The 19,976-nt window shown below is 46.8% G+C and overlaps 1 protein-coding gene across 6 annotated transcripts in view; it reads right to left on the bottom strand.

Moving 5' to 3' along the window:
- LOC142587383 (uncharacterized) overlaps nucleotides 1-19,976 on the bottom strand; it is a 209,680-nt gene that overhangs the window by 145,331 nt on the left and 44,373 nt on the right. For 5 of the 6 annotated variants that reach the window (XR_012829508.1, XM_075698339.1, XM_075698341.1 and 2 more), the window contains exon 4: nucleotides 16,541-16,620. Coding sequence is in view for 5 of the 6 variants with exons in the window: in XM_075698339.1 (XP_075554454.1) it covers nucleotides 16,541-16,620 (80 nt within the window). In the remaining variant the exon portion in view is untranslated. Of the gene's footprint in view, nucleotides 1-14,044; nucleotides 14,365-16,540; nucleotides 16,621-19,976 lie in introns of those variants that run through there. The other variant, XM_075698343.1, reaches the window with a different exon arrangement.

The following is a 19,976-nucleotide window of genomic DNA, read 5'->3' as shown; positions in this document are numbered from 1 at the left end:
AAGCGAAGTAAACGGTGAGAACACAGCGCGTGAAGTTTTCAGCAGTCGGCACACTCTGTCCACATTGCAGTTCGCTTTCAAGATACGGTTCGCGCGGCCGTGCCACAAGCAGCCGCCGCCGGAGAACGGTTGATCATGGTTCGACGCGGTTGAGAAGTGCTAAAGAGCGATAACGGCTCAAAACGAACAGAACGTCACCAGCGCACGTGGACCCCCCACCTGCAGTACTTTGCTTGCGCCATTCACTTGGCGCTGCCGACCACAGCAGCTCGTGTCGCCGCAGCGCTGTCGCTTTACTCGTCGGATCAAGTCTCATAACATTGATAACCACATGGACTGCGTGTAGATGACGAAGAGTCACAATTCTTACGCATACTTAAACAAATTCCAGAGGAGTTTCTGTGTGATTTTTCTTATCGGAAAGGTGCAGTCGGCGGTGACCCAGAGTTGACAATGCGTGTAAGAGGGGTGCGAAGCTTTTCTTTCTATGAGAGTCTTGCCCAGCTCCCAAACATCTGCTCAAGCTAGGACTTGCTGATAGCTGTATGTGGTTTTTTTTTTATTGTCGCATGTCCTCGAACCGCCACGAATCCTACTGTGTAATGAGATTAGAGCAGTATTCAGGTCCAAAAGGAAAATCAGCCGGTAATTGGGCTGCCTAAGGTTTGCGGCCCGGTGGAAGATACCCTCCCCCGTTTCCGTTGACAAGTTAGGGGAAGGGGGTCTACAGCAATTTTACACCCCCCCTCCCCACAGTGGCGTAGCGAGAAAATTTTTTCTGTAAGGGGGAGTTGGAGGGTCCCAATTGACAGTGGAGGGGGAAGGAGCGGGGTCATTGTCATAGTAGCAAAAATTTACTGCTAGTGAGCGTTACAAGTGCCCGGTGTGCCCCACTTGGCTACGCCGCTACCTCCCCCCCTGCCCCGCAATCGACGCAAGTCGAGCTATCAGAACGTGCATGACACGCATGCACGACATAACATGAATGACATGCCGCGAAGCTGGCATGAATGTCGTCACATCATCATCATTATCAGATTATTTTGATGTCCATCGCAGGACGAAAGCTCCTCCAGCGATCTCCAATACCCCTGTCTTGTGCTAACTGGTTCCACGTGTCTTCAATTTTCCTAATTCCATCACGTCCACATTATTCTCTGCCGTCCTCGACTGTGCTTCCCTTCCCTTAGCACCCATTCTGCAACACCAATAGACCAGCAGTTCTCTCCCTTACGCATTGCAATGTCTGCCCAGCACGACTTCTCTTAATGTCAACCAGAATATCAGCTATCCCCGTTCGCTCTCTAATCCACATCGCTGTCTTCCAGTCTATTATCGTCATGCGTAATATTTTTTTTTCATTCCATCGCTCGTTGCGCGGTCCTCAACGTCTTCCCGAGCTTCTTTGGTAGCTTCCAAGTTACGGCCCCATATGGTAGTAACGGTAGAAAGCAATGATTAGCAGTAAGCTCCCTGGTTATGAATTAGTAATGCCTGCCGTAAGCTCTCCAGACATTTTTTAAAATTTCCTTGATCAGAGGCCCCTGCGAGTAATTAACCTCAATAAACGTATTTCTGCGCAGGTTCTAGAGGCTGACTGCCGACCATGACATTCGTTCTCTCGCCAGGCTGCGGAACATTACTTTTCTCTTCTGCATACTAACTTTCAATCAAACTCTTACACTTTCTTCGCCAAGGTCCTCAAACGTTTGATTCGAATAGTCTGCAGCGTTGCTGAGTATGCCTACAAACCGTAAGTTGGTGCGCTATTTACCATTAGCCCTCACTCCTAACCATTCCCAGTCTAACTGGTTGCACACCTTTAAGTATTGAGTGATAGCATTGTAAGTATTTTGCCATTGATCATATGAAGCCTTTTGCAGATATCTGGCTATGCAAAGTCGGCACGTTAGTTTCATCCGTTCGATATCAACATTCGTGGGAAACTTCATTTTTGACCGCTGTTCGGAGTCAGTGCGCTACTGCCTAGATGCCCCGATCTAATCATTCCAGCTACCTGATTCAAGCAGGTAGCGCGCGTTTTATGTATGGCCAATATCAACGCGTTAACTTGCAATGTTCATTTATCATATACTCTAAGCTTGTTCACTTACTCCCTTATAATTAGGGTGTAAATTAGAAAGACTGGGGTGTTCCAAGAGTGTTTTCTTGTTGAACACCCTTTCCCGTTAAAAAAGGGTGTTTCAAGGGTGTTTACAATGCTGAAAAGATAAATACACCCGCATTAGACCCATAGGGGGGCAAAAATTTTAAGAGTGTAGCCACGAAGAGCAAGTCATCACATGAGAAGAAGTGCGGCGTCACCTCACGGGACTTTCTCCAGTCATTGCGTGTGTCACAAACATACTGACATGCGTACTAAACGAACAGGAATCGAACAGCCAGTGTGACTGTTGCCACGTAACACCACTGGAACGGAGGTGAAAAGCGCGTCACGTGACTTCACCTAAGTCTGCATTCAATCTGACTGACTGCTGAACCGATTGACGCAGATATCACGGCGAGAGGAATTTACATTGAAAACGATGTGGTACTGATATAAGCACTTAATTGGTAAAGCTTGCCCTAGTTTTCTTTTTTCCTCGCAAACGCGCAGGAAGGCTCAAATCAAGCACGTACCCAGGGAGGGGGCCCGCCCCCCCCCCCGAAATCTAATGGCATACCCCCCCTCCCCACCCACGCCATCACTCCTCACACATTTCTAGAGAGCCGCCAGATCAATGTTGAGACAGGGCAGCTATTCATCGGCCAGCATTTTCCTGCCTTTTTCACTGCTTTTGGATGGCGGTAGTTATCAGCATCTCTTGGGATGTGAAGGCCAGTTTTCTCATAAATTCGGCGCCTTCGCGATTTACTCGACATGCGTTCAGTTATCACCATCAATTCAACTCTCACACGCATAGCTGTTGCTTTTGTTAGTTCAACCTTCTTTCACCCTTCAACAATCTTGGGGCCAGGAAAGGGATTCGGTTGTTAGTCAGCTGGTCTGTACTCTCGTGGAACGAGTTGAGGCCGGAGAAAACGCCAATTGCGTTTAACTTTTCCTTTTGCGTCATTATTTCCTCGAGTGACGGCTCGCCGCGACCCTGGCAGATGCCCGGTACCATATACACGTGATATGGGTTAGATAAGGTGGGAAATAAGATAATGTGAAACAGCGTTCATCATGAAGCCCTGCAATAACCCTTAAATCCATAAGCAATATGACTGTCACCCGTTACCTCGTCTGGTTTTTCCCTAATTGTACAGCACTTTTCATGCAAAATTGACAACTGGAAACAAAAATCGCAAGGAGTTGAGAAATTAAGCGATCTACTAAGGGAGAGAGCCAAGGGAACAACCAAACTGCAAGGAAAAGCGAATAATAACAAATTTAAGCGTTGTTTATGAAAATATTTTTGGATCAACATCTTTTATTTAAAAAGGAAGTAAAGAAAACGCCGCCGGAAGTGGAGAACCATTACGCGTTTTGAATGACGCTTCTACAGTTATCGGCCGAACCGCCTCTTACGTGAGTGTTTTTCTAACCTTTCGCGGTGGGCGCAGCACGTCTAGAAACGCAGTGACCTGCGCTCTAGGCGGTTGTATTGGACTGGCGGCCACACAGCGTTACGCAACTTCCCAAGTAACAATACGAGTCGGTTTTCGCACTTGGTAGAGCAGTAAACGAGGAATCCAAACGAACTGTGATTGTTCCGTAAATATATATTTCGCTATAATTCTTCCAAACCTAATACAAAAAACGCTACTATAGTCGAATACAACTTTAGTCTGCAGTGAAGCCTCGCCCACGCCCTCATAACAACCAGCCACTGTTACTCCACGAGGCTGCAAATAATCCGTACTTCAAACTTTTCCTGTTACCCAAATAAGGCGGTAACCAGAAATGTAAAATTATAAGCGCCTAATTTTACACGTTTTTCCTGGCCATTTATAGTGGAATGACGAAAGCCTAATTCTTTATTGAACTGAAATAAAATGCTTGCTTCGCTGCAACTATTTATTGTCCAGTTTCACTTCAGTTGACGGTGAAGTTTCATGAGTAAAACGGGCTCAGCAGTGAAATGAACTGTACCGCAGACTTTTGAAGAGTGAAACATACTCAGGCTCCATACACTTTGTCCACGTCTGTTGCACACCTCATTGCTTCCGCCAATGAAAAGACTCTTCAAGAACAGTGGACGATCCGGAGCTGTCAAGCACGACGCCATTTTGAAAAGGCCGCATGACGATGATTTTGTTTGCTTTTGTGATTAACTGGCGGAGTAACACAACCCCGCACGGTCCGTTTCCCTTGGTTGCTAAATGCTGTTTATTATATGTTGCATTCTACTGCAGAAATCTTTATTTTACACTCTCACTTGTTTACTTGTTGTGCGCTTCTTTTCAGCGTGAGTCCATTTGATGTCGTTCCTTGTCTGCCAATTAAAAGTGAGGTGCATCTCACAAGCGTACCTGTCAGATACACCTTAATTCATGTTTTTTTCGCGGGTTTGCGCGTCTTTGTGACGAAAGGTAGGCGCTATACATATTTCTACCGGTAAAAGTACTCCTTTTTATTTGCATAGAAAGTTACCTTGGGTTGCCCGCCCCCCTAGTGCTCAACATCTGCAGGCTTGGAGTGACGCCTGTCACCGCCAAAATATGACGAGAGCGAGTGGGGCTATACTAATCCAGGTACAACCAAATTAGGAAGGCCCACTAAGAGAGAGAGAGAAAAACTTTATTCAATATAAATAAAATAAAGCACGATGGTTGGAGCCCCTATTCCAGGGCCCCACTGGCACGAGCGGCTCGCTGGGCTTAGTCGAGAAGAGCCAACTGGCTCTCCCGACCCTCGTCCGCAAGCCATGCCTCCCCCTGCCTATTCCTCATTAGTGGATGTTGGTGTAATATGGGGCTGTCTATGTGCGGAGGCCTCCTGGGGCACTCCCATGTGATGTGCTTTAGTGTGGGTGTATCTGTGCACCATGGGCACTCGTGAGTGAACCTCGTGGGGTGTATTCTGCGTAGGTGGCGCAGGTTGAGGTATGTATTCGTCTGAATACGACGCCAGTCCCTCTCCTGTTGGCTGCTCAAATCGGAGTGAGGATGTCCAAAACGTCTCCGCTCGTTCCTTTGCTGTAGGAGGGTGTCATGAGAATTCGGTGGAAGAGCGTCGCTAGGCCACGCCGTTGCTCGCACCTTTAATCCTCGAGCAATACGGTCTGCCCTCGCGTTTCCTTCCAGTCGCTCGTGTGCCGGACACCATACGATAGTGTGGTGCCCCTCTAGTTGAGTGCATAAAATTTTGATTACTGATTTGGGTGCCGTTCCATGTAGAAACAGGCGGCAAGCCACTTGTGAGTTGGATAATATGACAGCCGAATCGGTTTGGCGCTCGGCGTCCTGGTTTGACACGGCGTCCGGCGGCCCACTAAGCTTCAGCAAGACACTCCCCCACCAGAACAGGAATTGGCCTCGCTGGTGAAGTGTACGGCCACCCCCTCCCACATGGTTCACTCAATTACCCAATGGCCCTCTGTAAAGTGCAGTGATCATAGGTTAGTAAGGCTAGAATTCACCTGAATTTGAAGAGAGAAAGAGCAAATTTTAAGTTGGTCAAGAAGAAAGAGGTCAACCTTGAGGCAATTAGGGTAAAAGCAAATTCAGGCTTGTACTTGCCAACAAATACGCAGCCTTAGAACAAACATATGATGATGACATAGAGCTAATGAATGAAACTGTAACTAGGTTTGTTTCAGAGGCAGCAATTGAAGTGAGAGGCAATGCACCAAGGTAACCAGTAGGCAAGCTCTCCCAAGTAACAATGGACGTAATAAAGAAACGCCAAAAAATGAAAGTGTCCAACTCAAGAGATATAATAGAATTCGCGGAACTGTCAAAACTGATCAACAAGGCGAAAATAAGTGATATTAGAAACTATAACACGAGAAAGACTGAAGATGCCGTAAAAAATGAACGCAGCCTAAAATCAGTGAGAGAGAAACCTGGCATAGGACAAACCAAGATGTATGCTCTAAAAGATAACCAGGTTAATATCATCAGCAATGTCGAAGATATAGTAAAAGCAGCGGAAGAATTCTATGCTGGCCTGCACAGTAACCAGAGGGATCAGGATACCTCACTTAGAAACAGTAATGAACAGGATACAGAGACTCCTCCTATATCTAGCGATGAGGTCACAAGGGCCCTGCAAGACATGAAACGATGAAGATCGGCAGGAGAAGATGGAATAACAGCCGCTTTAATCAAAGATGGAGGAGACATAATGCTTGGAAAACTTGCGGCTCTTTATACGAAGTGTCTATCGACTGCAAGGATCCCAGAAAACTGGAAGAATGCAGACAAAATACCTATCCACAAAACGGGAGACATTAAAGAAGTGACAAAGTATAGGACCATTAGCTTGCTCCCAGTATTATATAAAATATTTACCAAAATAATCTCCAATAGAATAAGGGAAACACTGGATTTTGTCAACCAAGGGAACGCGCTGGCTTCAGGAAGGGATACCTTACAATGTATCACATCCGTGGTCATCAGTCAGTTATCGAGAAATCCGCAGAGTACAATGAGCCTCTCTATATGGCTTACATAGATTACGAAAATGCATTTGATTCAGTAGAGATACCAGCAGTCATAGAGGGACTACGTAATCAAGGAGTACAGAACGCTTACGTAAATAGCTTGGAAAATATTGCTACACTCGTGTGATATTTGTTTGTTTGAACGAGGCGCGTGGGCGCCATCACTCCAGAACAGAGGAGGAAGAACGAACTGGGCTCGCGCTGTGAATCTAACCGGTCAGCGCTGCAACCGTTGTTGTAAATATAACCTGTAAATAGTCGCTCGTCTTACTGACTCGCCCTTCGCGTAACATATCTACAGAGCTTCTACACCGACCTTAATTCCACAGAAGAAAAGCAGAGAGATACCTACAAAGAAAGGGGTCAGACAGGGAGACACAATTTCTCCAAAGTTACTCACTGCGTGCTTGGAAGAAGTATTCAAGCTATTAAACTGGCAAGGCTTAGGAGTAAAGATCGACGGCGAATACTCATAATAATAATAATATTTGGGGTTTTACGTGCCAAAACCACTTTCTGATTATGAGGCACGCCGTAGTGGACGACTCCGGAAATTTTGACCACCTGGGGTTCTTTAACGTGCACCTAAATCTAAGCACACGGGTGTTTTCGCATTTCTCCCCCATCGAAATGCGGCCGCCGTGGCCGGGATTCGATCCCGCGACCTCGTGCTCAGCAGCCCAACACCATGGCCACTGAGCAACCACGGCGGGTAGGCGAATACTCAGTAACCTGCGGTTTGCCCATGACATTGTTCTATTCAACAACAATGCAGACGAGTTACAACAAATGATTGAAGACCTTAACAGAGAGAGTGTAGGAGTCGGGTTGCATATTAATATGCAGAAGACAGCGATAATGATAAATAGCTGGGCAAAGGAACAAGAGTTCAGGATAGCCAGTCGGCCTCTAGAGACTGTGAAGGAGTACGTTTACCTAGGTCAATTAATCACAGGGAATCCTGACCATGAGAAGGAAATTCACAGAAGAATAAAAATGGACGGGATCGCATACGGCAGGCATTGCCAGCTCCTCACTTGAAGTTTACCACTATCATTGAAAAGTAAGGTGTACAATCAGTGCATTTTGCGAGTGCTGACATATGGGGCAGAGGCTTGGAGACTGACAAAGTAGTTTGAGAACAAGTTAAGCACCGCGCAAAGAGCGATAGAACGAAGATTGCTTGGCATAACATTAAGATACAGAAAGAGAGCGGTTTGGATCAGAGAGCAAACGGGTGTAGACGATATTATTATTGACATCACGAGGAAAAAAATGGAGCTCGGCAGGCCATGTAATGCGCCTGTTCGATAACCGTTGGACAATTAGGGTTACAGAATGGGTACCAAGAGAAGGAAAACACAATCGACGACGACAAAAGACTAGGTGGAGCGATCAAATTAGGAAATTCGTGGGCGCTAGTTGGAATCGGTTGACGCAGGACAGGGGTAATTGGAGATCGCAGGAAGAGGCCTTCGTCCTGCAGTGGACATAAAACAGGCTGATTATGATGCTGATGATGATGGTGGTGGAGGGGGGTGCCCTACGCCCCGAAAAAAAATCCTGGGTACGTGCCTGGCTGAAATACTTGCAAATTCTGGCTTCGGTAGTTGCTCTTCAAGTATCATTGATGCTATCAAATGGCTGTAATGCTCTCATAGCTCAGCATGTTGTGTTGCTTAGTGCGTAATTACTGCACACTGACTAAAAGGGAAGAAGATTGTTCGACATTTTTCTTTTTCGTAACCGAGTCAGGCTTTTCAGGGAAAATGTTTGCAATGGTCGTGGAATCGTTGCGTGGTAATAAAATTCATAAAATTGTTTTCATTAAGGTACACAGCCCCACTCATAAAAATTCACGTTTTTCCGTGCAACGCCTTCGTTTGGGTTGCTTCGGATGTTCCTCATGGTGGGTTTCTTGTTTTGCTCAGACTTCAAGGCTCGGTTGTCTACCTCTAAAATCCGCTGTAGGCTTTCCGTCGTAGGCGCTACACAAAAATCTGGCGACTGATATTCCAATAAGTCTACTGCTGCCACTACCGGGACCTCTGCATGTGCAGATCCAAACGCCTGCGTTTCCAGCTGGGCGGCATTCTTGATCTGCGCTTTTTGAGGTTTCGAACATCCATCCACCTCAATTAGTACCGTTTCCGCGACTTCTCTTGCAGTTAACTCAAAAGCTTTCGATCTCGTTAGTGCCATTACGCCAGCCTCCCGGAACATTAGCCCTTTCTTGCGCATAATCTGATTTGACCTATTTGATAACAGGTTAAGGTACTGCGGAGGAAGGGGGGCGATGCGGCAGCTACCGTCTCAAGTGTGCAGAAAGAACCTTTAATAGATAAATTTGCGACCGGAAGACATGCACTGTCATCTTCTACAGCTTGCTTTTGTATTCACCCATTAACATCTCAGGTTCTAAATAAGAGCTATGAACCACGTCCATAGTAGCCACGGAGTCACACAGTGCGCGACATGGTTTCCCGTTTACCTCAAGGTCGCGCATGTACGGTTCCAGTAGCTTCATGTTCAAGTCATCGCAACCGACCAATAAATACACTACTTCGTCTTGTTACGTTGCGCAGCAATGTGCCCTGGTTTGTGACAGTTGTAGCAAAGAAAGGGTTTCCTCACGTCCCATTTCTTAACTTCAAGGATGCCTTCCAACCCTGAAGTATAACTTTCTGTGGTACCCTCAATCATAGGCTCGTCTTTTCTTGTTTCGTGCCCTAGCTTCGGCCTGCCGAGACTGAAATTGGGATTGCATTTTCGAACTTCGCTGACATCGCGAGCCCGAGCGTCACAAATTCATCGGCTGGTTCAGCGGCTCTGGCTATTGTGTTACCTTCTGGCCTATCTAGAACCCAGTACCTCACGTTCTCAGGTAAACGCCTATAAAACGGTTCAACTGCAAAACGCTGAACAACGTTCGCATGATCACTACAAGCATTTTGTTCCTTGAGCCATTCCGCCATTTTTTACATAAGCTTATATGCAAGCTCTGTACAGGACTCATTCCTAGCTTTCACCATTTCGCGTAACTTCCCGGCTGGACGCTTCCGCTGACAGCCTATATTTCCTTAGCAAACTGGACTTTTACCGTATCATAGTCTACAGCTTCCTCTCCGGTTAAGCAAGCGATTACGTCTGTTGTCTCGCTCAGTAACAGTGTGAGTAGACGCTGTGGCCAAGCACATCCGCTTGAACGTCACCAAGAACAAACCAGTGTCCTCTCTGAGCTTAAAAAGTCGCATTAGCTCTGTCACGTTTAACGATACGCGCTCTCTTGCACTGTTTCCTTCGCTCCTCTGCCCTGCTGCTCGAGCGCGTTCCATTTCAAGCTCGAGTCGCTTCAAGTGCGTGTTCCTTTGTTCTCACGCTCCCGCTCTTTTTGTTCTTTACGTTCTTCTGTCGGACTTTTTGCAGTCTCCCTCTCTCTAGTGATCTCCAGGAATTCCGTAGGTTCATCATCCTCAGCCTCTACAGCAAGAATAGATTCAATCAACTGTGGTTTTCAGAGTGCGTCAGTGAAATCCAGTTGCAACTCCTTTGCCAGCTCCAACAAGTCCGGTTTGCGCAGTAACTACAAATTCATGGTTGCTTTTAGTGTTGCTGTCTATATTGTACACAAATATCCTGCCGCAACCTAACTGGGCAACAGCAATAGCTCGAATTACCCGTGCTGTTCTAACCCTTCCACAAAACCTGGCAAAACACGGCATAGAAAGTCCCACACTCACCACCATGCAGCCGAGAATCCGGCATAAATCAACACCAGTTGCGACTTGATAGACGAGGCTCGTAGATTGATGTCGCTCCGCTGCTTATCAGTTGTTAGACCTGCACCAGTTGTCACGGTGACGGTGCTTCGCCGACCTTCAACAGCGTCTGCTTGGAGCTCGAATCAGGTTTACCATCGGAGAGGGTTCGGCACGGAACACCGAGATGGCATACAAATAAATAACAGCAGTCTAATACATCGTTATGGCTGAGCTGTACGCTCCAAGACAAAAAGCCAGTTCCACACAATAAAAGCTGTCAAAACAACGAAGCTGGTGGCCGCTTTCTCAAGTTTGAACTCGTGTTTAACGCCATTTTCATGAAAGTCTTTTCTCTCGTTATTGTCGTTTTGCTAGATTCGAGCTTCGGTTCCGGATTGCGCACACTCTTCCGTTGCGTGAGGTTGTGATCAAACCACAGTCTGATAGACTGTGGTTTGATCACACCTTGCAGATGTGGCCGCACTCACGGTCGAAGAATTCTATTTTGAACCATCCATCGACACCCTCCGTGGGAAGAATCTCTCTACTTCGACGTCTCTGCTCGGCCTCCTACTCTCGAAGTCCGGGGTTAGCTGGTCGCTGCTGGCGCTCGGCTTCGGTTGCCTTCTCTTGAAAGTGGTGTTGGCTTGCCTCCACCGTCGCTTGTCTTGCGCTTCCCGTTCTCGAGCTACCGCGGTAGCTGCTTCCCTCCGCTGGCGCCTTGCTTGCGCTTCTCGCACTCGCGCCGAGTGGAATCCATGGGACGAAAAGGCGCGTGCCGGCGAAACACTTGCTGCTATACCACTCTCCCCCCCCCTCCGGCGCACCTTCTGATTGCTGCGCTCCCATCCCGTCAGGTACCCGGACGTATGGATGGGTTTCTAGGATCAACCCTTCTGCAACGGAGTAATTGGTTGCGCCATCAAGCTCTTGTTATTTTATTGCCTAATGTCCAACCTCTGTTAGAAAAGAATAAAAAAGAGAGGGTTGATGAATTCTCATAACCAAAGTTTCTGAACCCCTATTGTGAACTTCGTTTTTGTACGCCTCAGTTGTTTGTCGTTTCCCTTCTTTTCATCCGCCAATTTTCCAATCGCCCCTTACTAATCTCTACTGCGGACATGTTCACTTTTCCCCTGCTCTCGTTGAACCCAAGGGCTTCAAGGAGGCCAGTAGTGCCAAAATCGACAGCTGGGCAGATGTCTTCACATTCTAATGAAATATGCTCCATCGTTTCCCCAGCTTTCTCATAGCAAGCACATGCTTATTCTTCCTTCTTATATCTCATTCTATAGGCGCGTTTTCGAAGGCATCCTGGTCTCGCTTCGAAAAGTAGTGAGCTTCCCTTTCAGTTATCTTAAATTGTTTCTTTCCTGAGTTCATCTTTTCCTCTTAAGTAGTTACTGATGGCAGGTTTCTTTTCCATTTCCGCCACGCATGAGATAATCTCAGCCTCTCTGACTTTCCGCTTCACGAGCTTTGTTGCTGTGTTGCTCACCATTCAGCCCGCATATTTGCTGGTTAGATTCCTAGTTCTTTTCCTCCACTGTGAATCAATGTTATTCCTGTACAAATATCTGAACACTCTCCCAGCCCATTTGCTTCCTTCCGTATTCCTCAGTCGTTCTTCACAAATAATTTTATTGTGAGCTTCCCTCACTTCAAAACTTGTCCAACCCATATCACCCTGCACTGCTTCGTTTGTAGCCTGGAGTAAGACATTTAAGAGGTGAAACTCCCGTCATCGCGAGCGAGCGCGGGCGACCAGATAAGGTCCTAATTGTTGTATGCGCCGACGGGACCGTATACAGTGGCGGCGCCATGTGGCGCGTCGTAGAAGCCGCAGCTAAAGAAAAATGCAGCGCCCGGGCAGGTGGCTCCGGCGCCGCCTGCCCGTTATCGCCAGGCGCCGCCAGCGCGATAACGGCTCCGCGGGCTTTTGACTTTTTCTGGTCGCTGCAAGCAGCGGAGTTTCCACTCCTAAATGTTTCTTGCTCCGTGGTTTGTAGTCTTCCTGTGAGCGCCCAATGCGAGGCGTCCCACTGACCTTTGGTTGCCATCGACTCCTGATTGTAGCCCTGATTTCAAGCAAACAACCGCATTTCCAAATGTAAGTCCTGGAACCATTACACCTTTCCCCATACCTCGAAGTCCCTGGCACCTATTTTCTCACAGCGCTCCGGGTTTCATTATGACGGCATTTCTCTTCCCTTTATTATTGTTTCTTCCTGTGTTTGCATATATCTATTGCCTTGTTTATCCATATACCAAAGTATATATATTCTTTTACCCGAGGTATTTCCTGGCCCCGTACTGCCACTGTCTGTTCCCTGTTTTCATTGAATACCATAAGACCCAATTTTCTAACACTAAGTTTAAAACCTAAATTATCGCCTTCTTGTCCACAGGTATTAGCCAGACGTTGCAAATGACTTTCCTTGTTAGCTGGCAACACAATGTTGTGCGCACAAAATAAACCTGGGAGCTGCTGCTCTACTACTGTACCCGCCTGTTTGTATGAGAGATTAAACCCGATATTCGTTCCAGTGCCCTCTTCATCCTCACCATGTACATCATAAACAGCAGCGGGGATAAAGGGCACCCCTGCCTCAGTTGCTTGTTGATATTAATTTTCTCCTCGCTCCTAATCCCTTCTCATTCAACGCAAACGGTATTTTAAAAATTAAATTATGGAGTTTAACGTGCCAAAAGCACTTTCTGATTATGAGGCACGCCGTAGTGGAGGACTCCGGAAATTTAGACCACCTGGGGTTCTTTAACGTGCACCTAAATCTAAGTACACAGGTGTTTTCGCATTTCGCCCCCATCGAAATGCGGCAGCCGTGGCCACGATGCGATCCCGGGACCACGTGCTCAGCAGCCCAACACCATAGCCACTGAGCAACCACGGCGGGTGCAAACGGTATTTTCTAGATAAATCTCTCTCTAAAGCTGCACACAATCGTCCCCTAAGCCTTCCCCTTCCAGAATATCCCACAAAATGTTGCGGCCTACGTTGTTATACGCTCCTGTAAGTCTATAAAGACCACATATAACGGTCTACTTTCTACTCTTGATATTCCAATACACTGAGTAAGGACATATAAGTTGCCATCCAAACGCCTACCTTTTCTGAAGCCATTCTCAAGTGCTCCCAAAATGCCATTATTGTCTGCCCATGCTTGCAGCTTTAATTTGATTACCTGCACTGTATAGCCTGTATATTACCGATGTATTTCTCAACGGTCTATACGAGTGAATTCTATCTTTTTTTCCCTTACTTCTACAAATTAAATTTATTCTACTTTTTCGCCAACTGTCTGGTATTCGTCTATCTTTTAAAGTTTTTTCCACTGCTTTCACCTGAGTTACGTTACGTTTACGTTACGAGTCACCTTACGTTTTGGTCCTAATTCATTATTCAGCCTAACGGGAACCTCGTCTAGCCCTGTGACTGTGACTAGCCCTGTGACTGTGACTGTGCGCTTAGGACTTTTCCCTACGGCTTTCTCTCAATTGAAATTGGTCAGCACCAGCTCCTTTTCCACGTGGTTCTCCTTCACGCTCTTTTTTCCTTGAAATACAGCCTCCTCATTGCCTTGGAAAGATTCGGCAGTCATTTTTCAGATATAAATTAATGCTGCTTCCCCTTTCAGTCTATTTCCATCTTTGTCTAGGATATACCGCTCCTAAACCTGGGCACGCCTTCTGGCAATGAGCTCCGGAACCTGGCCACCTGGGCGACACCGGACGGCGAAGGCTCGACTTAGAACAGCTCCGCTGTTAAAAGTACAGAAATGTTCGGCGTGCGTGCTTCTTCACTCAAGGGCAGAGAAGATCTGTCCGTGGCGTCTCGCTGGCCTTCTTATACCCTACACCATCCGGGCAGCCTCATTATCTCTTGCTCGCTGGTAGAGGGCCCTTTCAGCACACAGGTCAACCCACAGAGAGAAATTCGTCGAGAAACCACCCTGGGTGTAGAGATGGCGAACCTGGATAGAGGAGAGTAGGATTTGCACTGGTGCCTAATCCCATTCCGCACATGCAATGGACGAGTCGTTTTATGTTGACGAGCATGACGTTGAGGCAAGTCGTGTCTCAGGCATTTGGCATCTGTTCCATTCATGGCCAAACATTGTGTACCGTAACAATACAAACATAGATAGCCCCCGGAGAGTGCGTGAGTGCCTTAAGTATGCAGATGCATTTACATGTGCTCAGTAATGCACATGACATCCTTGAAAATAAGGGATGAAAAAGATGGAACCACCACGACGACATGCAGATGATGGTATGATGACGACACATCAGAGGTGATGAAATGAAGGCGAAGGTGCGACGACAACGACACTAAAAGAACTACGACAAAATGATCACGAAGGAACGACCACAACGGCATGACGACGACTGCTTGACGATTATGGTATGACGACGACAGTGTTAGGACCATGAGATCGCGACGCTGGAGTGGTGATGACATGACAATAGTGAGACAGCGACGCCGTGAAGACAATGTGATGACGGCGCTCGGTAGAGGACGATGGCATGACGAAAAAGACAACGCATTGACCATGGACCACGACACTGGTGTGACGACGGTGGTATGACGACGCTGTAGTAACAACGATGGTGTCACAACAACGGTGTGACAACCATGGGAGGCGACGTTGGTGTGTCGGGGGTGGTATGACGAAGATCCGTTGAAGACCACTGTATGGCAATGCTCTGAATGCGACGATAGTATGACGACGAGGGCAGCGCGTTGAACATGGATGACGACGCTGGTGTGACGGTGGTGGTATGGTGACAACAGGATGACGCTCGAGAAATGATGATGTATGACGACAATGGTGTAATCGCACTGGCGCGACAATGCTGGAGGGCCGACGATGGTATGACGACGGCTTGACGACCCTGAGATGTGGCGACGTTTGTATGATAACAACAAGCGCACACCGAAGACTGCTAGGACGTCTGCGGGCAGCTGCTCGTTGCGAATGCAGTATCCCAAGGCGCGGGCACGGCAAACAGTGATTACTATCAAGGTTACGAGGATAGACGGATGAACATTAACACAATCAACAAAGCGCGACGAACTAGAAATGAACTGAAGCCGGATGTGAGACAGGGCTAGTTGGTATTCCACGCTGAAGTGACTAGCGCACTTTGTGTCCCGTGTCCACTCTTGCTCTAGTCACTTCAGCATGGAATACCAATTAGCCTGGTCTCACACCCTGTATGATAACGATCGTGTGGCGAGGACTACATGACGACCATAGTATAACGGCAATTATGTAACGGCGATGGCATGGCAACCTAGGGATGATATAAAGACGATGCTGTGACGAAGGGAATGACGGATCTAAAATGACAACACCAGCATGGCAACAAAGACATGACGACAGTCGAAACACTACGCCAAAATGAGAACGCTGGGACAACCACGACGGCACGACGACAGCCCTGCGGGGACCACGCGATGTTGACAATAGCTTGGCGACGACGGAATTATGACGATAAATCAAAGATAGAGACTTGATTAATGAAAATATGACAACACGGTGACGGTGAAGAAACGGCTGAAGGATGACGATAACATGATAGCAAGGAAATGATCACCATGGCAAAAAGCCGATCAAGTGACGATGATAGCATTAAAACGATGGCGTGTTGGTTTTGAAGATCACGGCCGCGCTCACGAGCATCACTTTGCTCTACTGGCCGCCTTGATTCGAATTATATAAGGTCTTTGTTGGCACTATGTTTGGTACGAACTAATTGGGCACTGTATGCGGTGTTTGTATGCATTATATCCGGCGGCGACCAATAATGCAAGACTGTAGCCAGCAGCCAGCAGGGATGGCAATGTTACGATGAAGACGGGGGATGGCATGGTTTTCAGTATGGCCCACGTATTGAGCAAAAAATAATCGACAAGACTGCAGTCAGCAGCAGCACTGAACTTGAAGGAAGAGGCAAATGAAACTTCACTCTAATATTTCTGGCTTCCTTGCACTAACCTGCAACATATAGCCTAAGGTAAATATGACGGCTACCGAGTCCGTTGTGACTGTGCAACTGCAATGCACATCTGTCGAACAGTACACACCAGCACAAGTTAGAAAGCAAAAATAAAACGGAAGCATTTTCATTTGATAAGCTACTTACTTGGACTTCCCAACTCCTTCACCTGAATGTACGACTGCGTAGTAGTTCCAAGTTTGAAAGTCAGTTGCATTTTTGTTTCGCTGAAAAATAAATACAGTAAACTCTCATTTGTACGAACGTCGGTTCATCGAATATTTCAGAATAACGAACTTTTTAAAAATCCCCGGCAGTTTTCTTATAGATTCTATGCAAAAATGTTTCACTTAAACGAATTTCGGAACAGTCAACATTTTAATTTAACGAACTCGCTCAGCGGACCAAGGCTTGCACTGCACTGCACTGCAGGCGCAACCAATGCCAGCCCTCATAAAACCGCCGCCCCAGCGGCAATGTAACGCCGCTGGTGCTACAGCACCCTTGGGGCAAAGCGGCGGCGTGGAAAACGAATGGCAACGAGGCATGGCCTCGGAGATCGCCTGCACAAAGCGAGCAAGCACGTAATCTCGGAGGCCATAAACAAAGTAACATCGCTGGTGTCTACAACGCCGCCAGAGCAAAGCGGCGATTTGTCACACAACATACCACGTGGTGTGTTTTTTTTTCCGACCGGCTAGTTGTGGCATGGTCGTCCGTCTCTTTCTTTCCAGTCTCGTCGGTTCCGCGTGTGCGCACAAACGACCCACGTGGTGTGTTTTTCATTCATGTGTACAAATTCCATTTCACACATTTCTAACACTATGGATGCCATGTATTTTGCTCCATGAATTGCACTTCAAACTTTTGACTCTGTATGCCATGTCTTATGTCTGGCTAGTGAATAATCAGTTTAGTGAACTTTATGTTAAGTGAACTATTTCCTTCGGTCCAGTGAAGTTCACTCACGTGAGAGTTCACTGTATAGTAATTGCGCCACGCATATCGCAATTATTTCACCAGTTCGTTTCGTCAAAGTACCCACCAGAAAACTGTTCAGAAGTTTCGAATAATCATTATCATTATTAGAATTATCAGGTTCAAAGCATCGTCAGCGATCCCCTTCAGCACATGACCAACCTTATCTGACAGTGCCATATTGATGTCGACCTTAAGACACAGAGCAAGCACGTCCTGTATGTAAGAGAGGTATGATTTTGTGTACATCTGCGCGTGGTCGCTAGTTCTTTCTTAGCAGTGCTCTTCCGCCCGGCGGGACGGCCAAACAAGTCCCTGATCCTCTGTTTGCAAGTGGCCCAGTCATTCAGCTCTTCCTCGCGGTAGTCATACCACACATTCGCAGTGCCTTGCTGGTAGAATACCATGTTAGCTAACATAATCGTCAGATCCCGTTTGTTGTGGGCACTTCACGCTCATAAGTGTCAATCCAGTGTTCCACGTCGAGGTGGTCGGCGCGGCAGAACGTTCCTGGATCCCGCGGATAAGCCAGCACAACCATCGGGGCTGTAGGCATTGATGTGGGCCGCACCATGTAAGGTCCGGTTTCGTCAGTCATGGTGTCCAGTCCGAGGTGACGACCACTGCAGAGCTCCGTTGTTGTTTCTCGGTGTTATTTCCCGCCCCTCTCACCAATTTGTTACGTTGCAGAAGTCGCACATAAAACTGTATTTGCAATATTTACAAGAGAGACAACGATGCACAAACAAGATGGCCGTGGAGACCGATTCCACCTCTACATGTCAAATCATCGTCTGCTAACTGGCGCCACTCTTGGTTGCGGTGTAGCAATATCAATTCTCTGTAGTAGGACCTTCACGAAAACTGTAAGTGATGGGAGAACTGGCACCATGGTGATAAATATTTCCAGAACAAGAGCCATCAGATCTTCCACCTCTGTACCTCAGGACGGCTTTTACACTATGATTACGTAGCCACTTGAAAAGTTCCCACAGTTATATACCTTGGCCTTCACATTTCTTCATACTTGACACGGCACCAGTATATCGATTGCTTAACTACCGAAAGCGCTTCAAACCCTTGGTTTCTTTAGGCGTACCCTTCACTCCCTAAACCAAGTGACCAAGCTCTTGGCATCCGTTATTACAGCTAGATTGCGACCGGACTACACCGCTTGCATTTGGAATCCGCATGAAGAATATTTTGCCAACAATCTCAAATCACTGCATAAGCAAGCTTCTAGAGTCGTCACGAAAAAATATTTTCGCTTGAAGTGCTTTAGCTACTTCGTGAGGCTCGATGCAATCCTGCCCAAGAAAACAACGCTCCGGTTGCGCCATTTATGTAGAGAAATTTACACGGCGTGAGGAACTGTGTAGCATAACAAACAAACTGAATGCTGCACAAACTTGTCAAGCGCTACATGAAATCGTCAATGTGCGCTGGACGTTCGCGCATGCGCGCTTACTGGGAGGACTCGTAGCGACTTGTTCCTTACCCCTGCTAAGCGTTGTCTTAAAAAGTTTTTGCCAAAGTTGCTGCAAGATGCGCAGAACATCACATGACCAATGTGGCACCACCATCAAGGCATCATTTTTTTATTCAGGTACCCTAAAGAGCCCAGAGAGCATTCCATAGGGGAGGGATTTTTCACGTGGGGTGGATGCTAATTCGTTCTAATTTGCAATAGGCAGCATCTCGGTGGTTCCGGCAAGCTATGCAACGGGCAACTGGCATTCAATAATTTCTAAATTTGTGCTCACTGAAAAAAGTGACTATTTACACTGCTATCTTACCTTCTCCGACTACATAACGATCTTAGCAATGTAAAAGTGTGGGCTACTTGGTGAGTCATCCTTAACTATGCTCACAGCGCAAGGCTTCACGTGGACGAAAGAAGAGACTAGGACACAGACAGCGCTGACTTCAAACTGAATTTTTAATCACCGAGAAAACACTTTTTCACTGCTGTCTTCTAATCGTATAAACATTACTCCAGCATGTTATAAAGGACATGGGTTACGTTCCCAATGGAATGCAAGCGCAGACGCACTGTTGCCAGCTAATTGCACAAAAGTTATTTATGCGTACTATCAGTACACGGGTTACATTCAAGTAGTCTATCTCTTCATCGTTTAGGGTGATTGATGGCACTCTGGCACAAATGTTTCAGCATCCTGCCATCTCAGCGGCTTCATTTATTTATCTGGTTGTTTGGGGGTCATTTCTGTCTACAAGCACGCATACTTGTAAAAAGGCATATAAGCTTTCTCCAGTTGATTAAAGATTCACTTGGAAGTAAGCGCTGTCTGTGTCCTAGTCTCTTCTTTCTTCCACGTGAATTTTTGCGCTGTAAATACAGTTAAGGATATATAACTGTCTTTCAGCATTCACAGAACCCTCAAACCGGTCTGTTGCATCTTCCCCCAATCAGATCAACGCTTTAGTGTGCAATTCAAGTTTACCCGTAATAAACTTATGCATCGGTCAACACTATTTGCAGCCGTCTGCTATTGAAAAACCTGCAAGGTGACATCCCTTGCGGCAACAATCAAGATGTATTTGTTACCAAAGTGTTTGCTGCATGTCGATAGTTTACAGGGTG

The sequence above is a fragment of the Dermacentor variabilis genome, chromosome 7 (genome assembly GCF_050947875.1).
Source record: "Dermacentor variabilis isolate Ectoservices chromosome 7, ASM5094787v1, whole genome shotgun sequence".
NCBI lineage: Eukaryota > Metazoa > Arthropoda > Arachnida > Ixodida > Ixodidae > Dermacentor > Dermacentor variabilis.
Note: the sequence above shows the minus strand (reverse complement) of the source record. Positions and strands in the feature narration are given on the sequence as shown.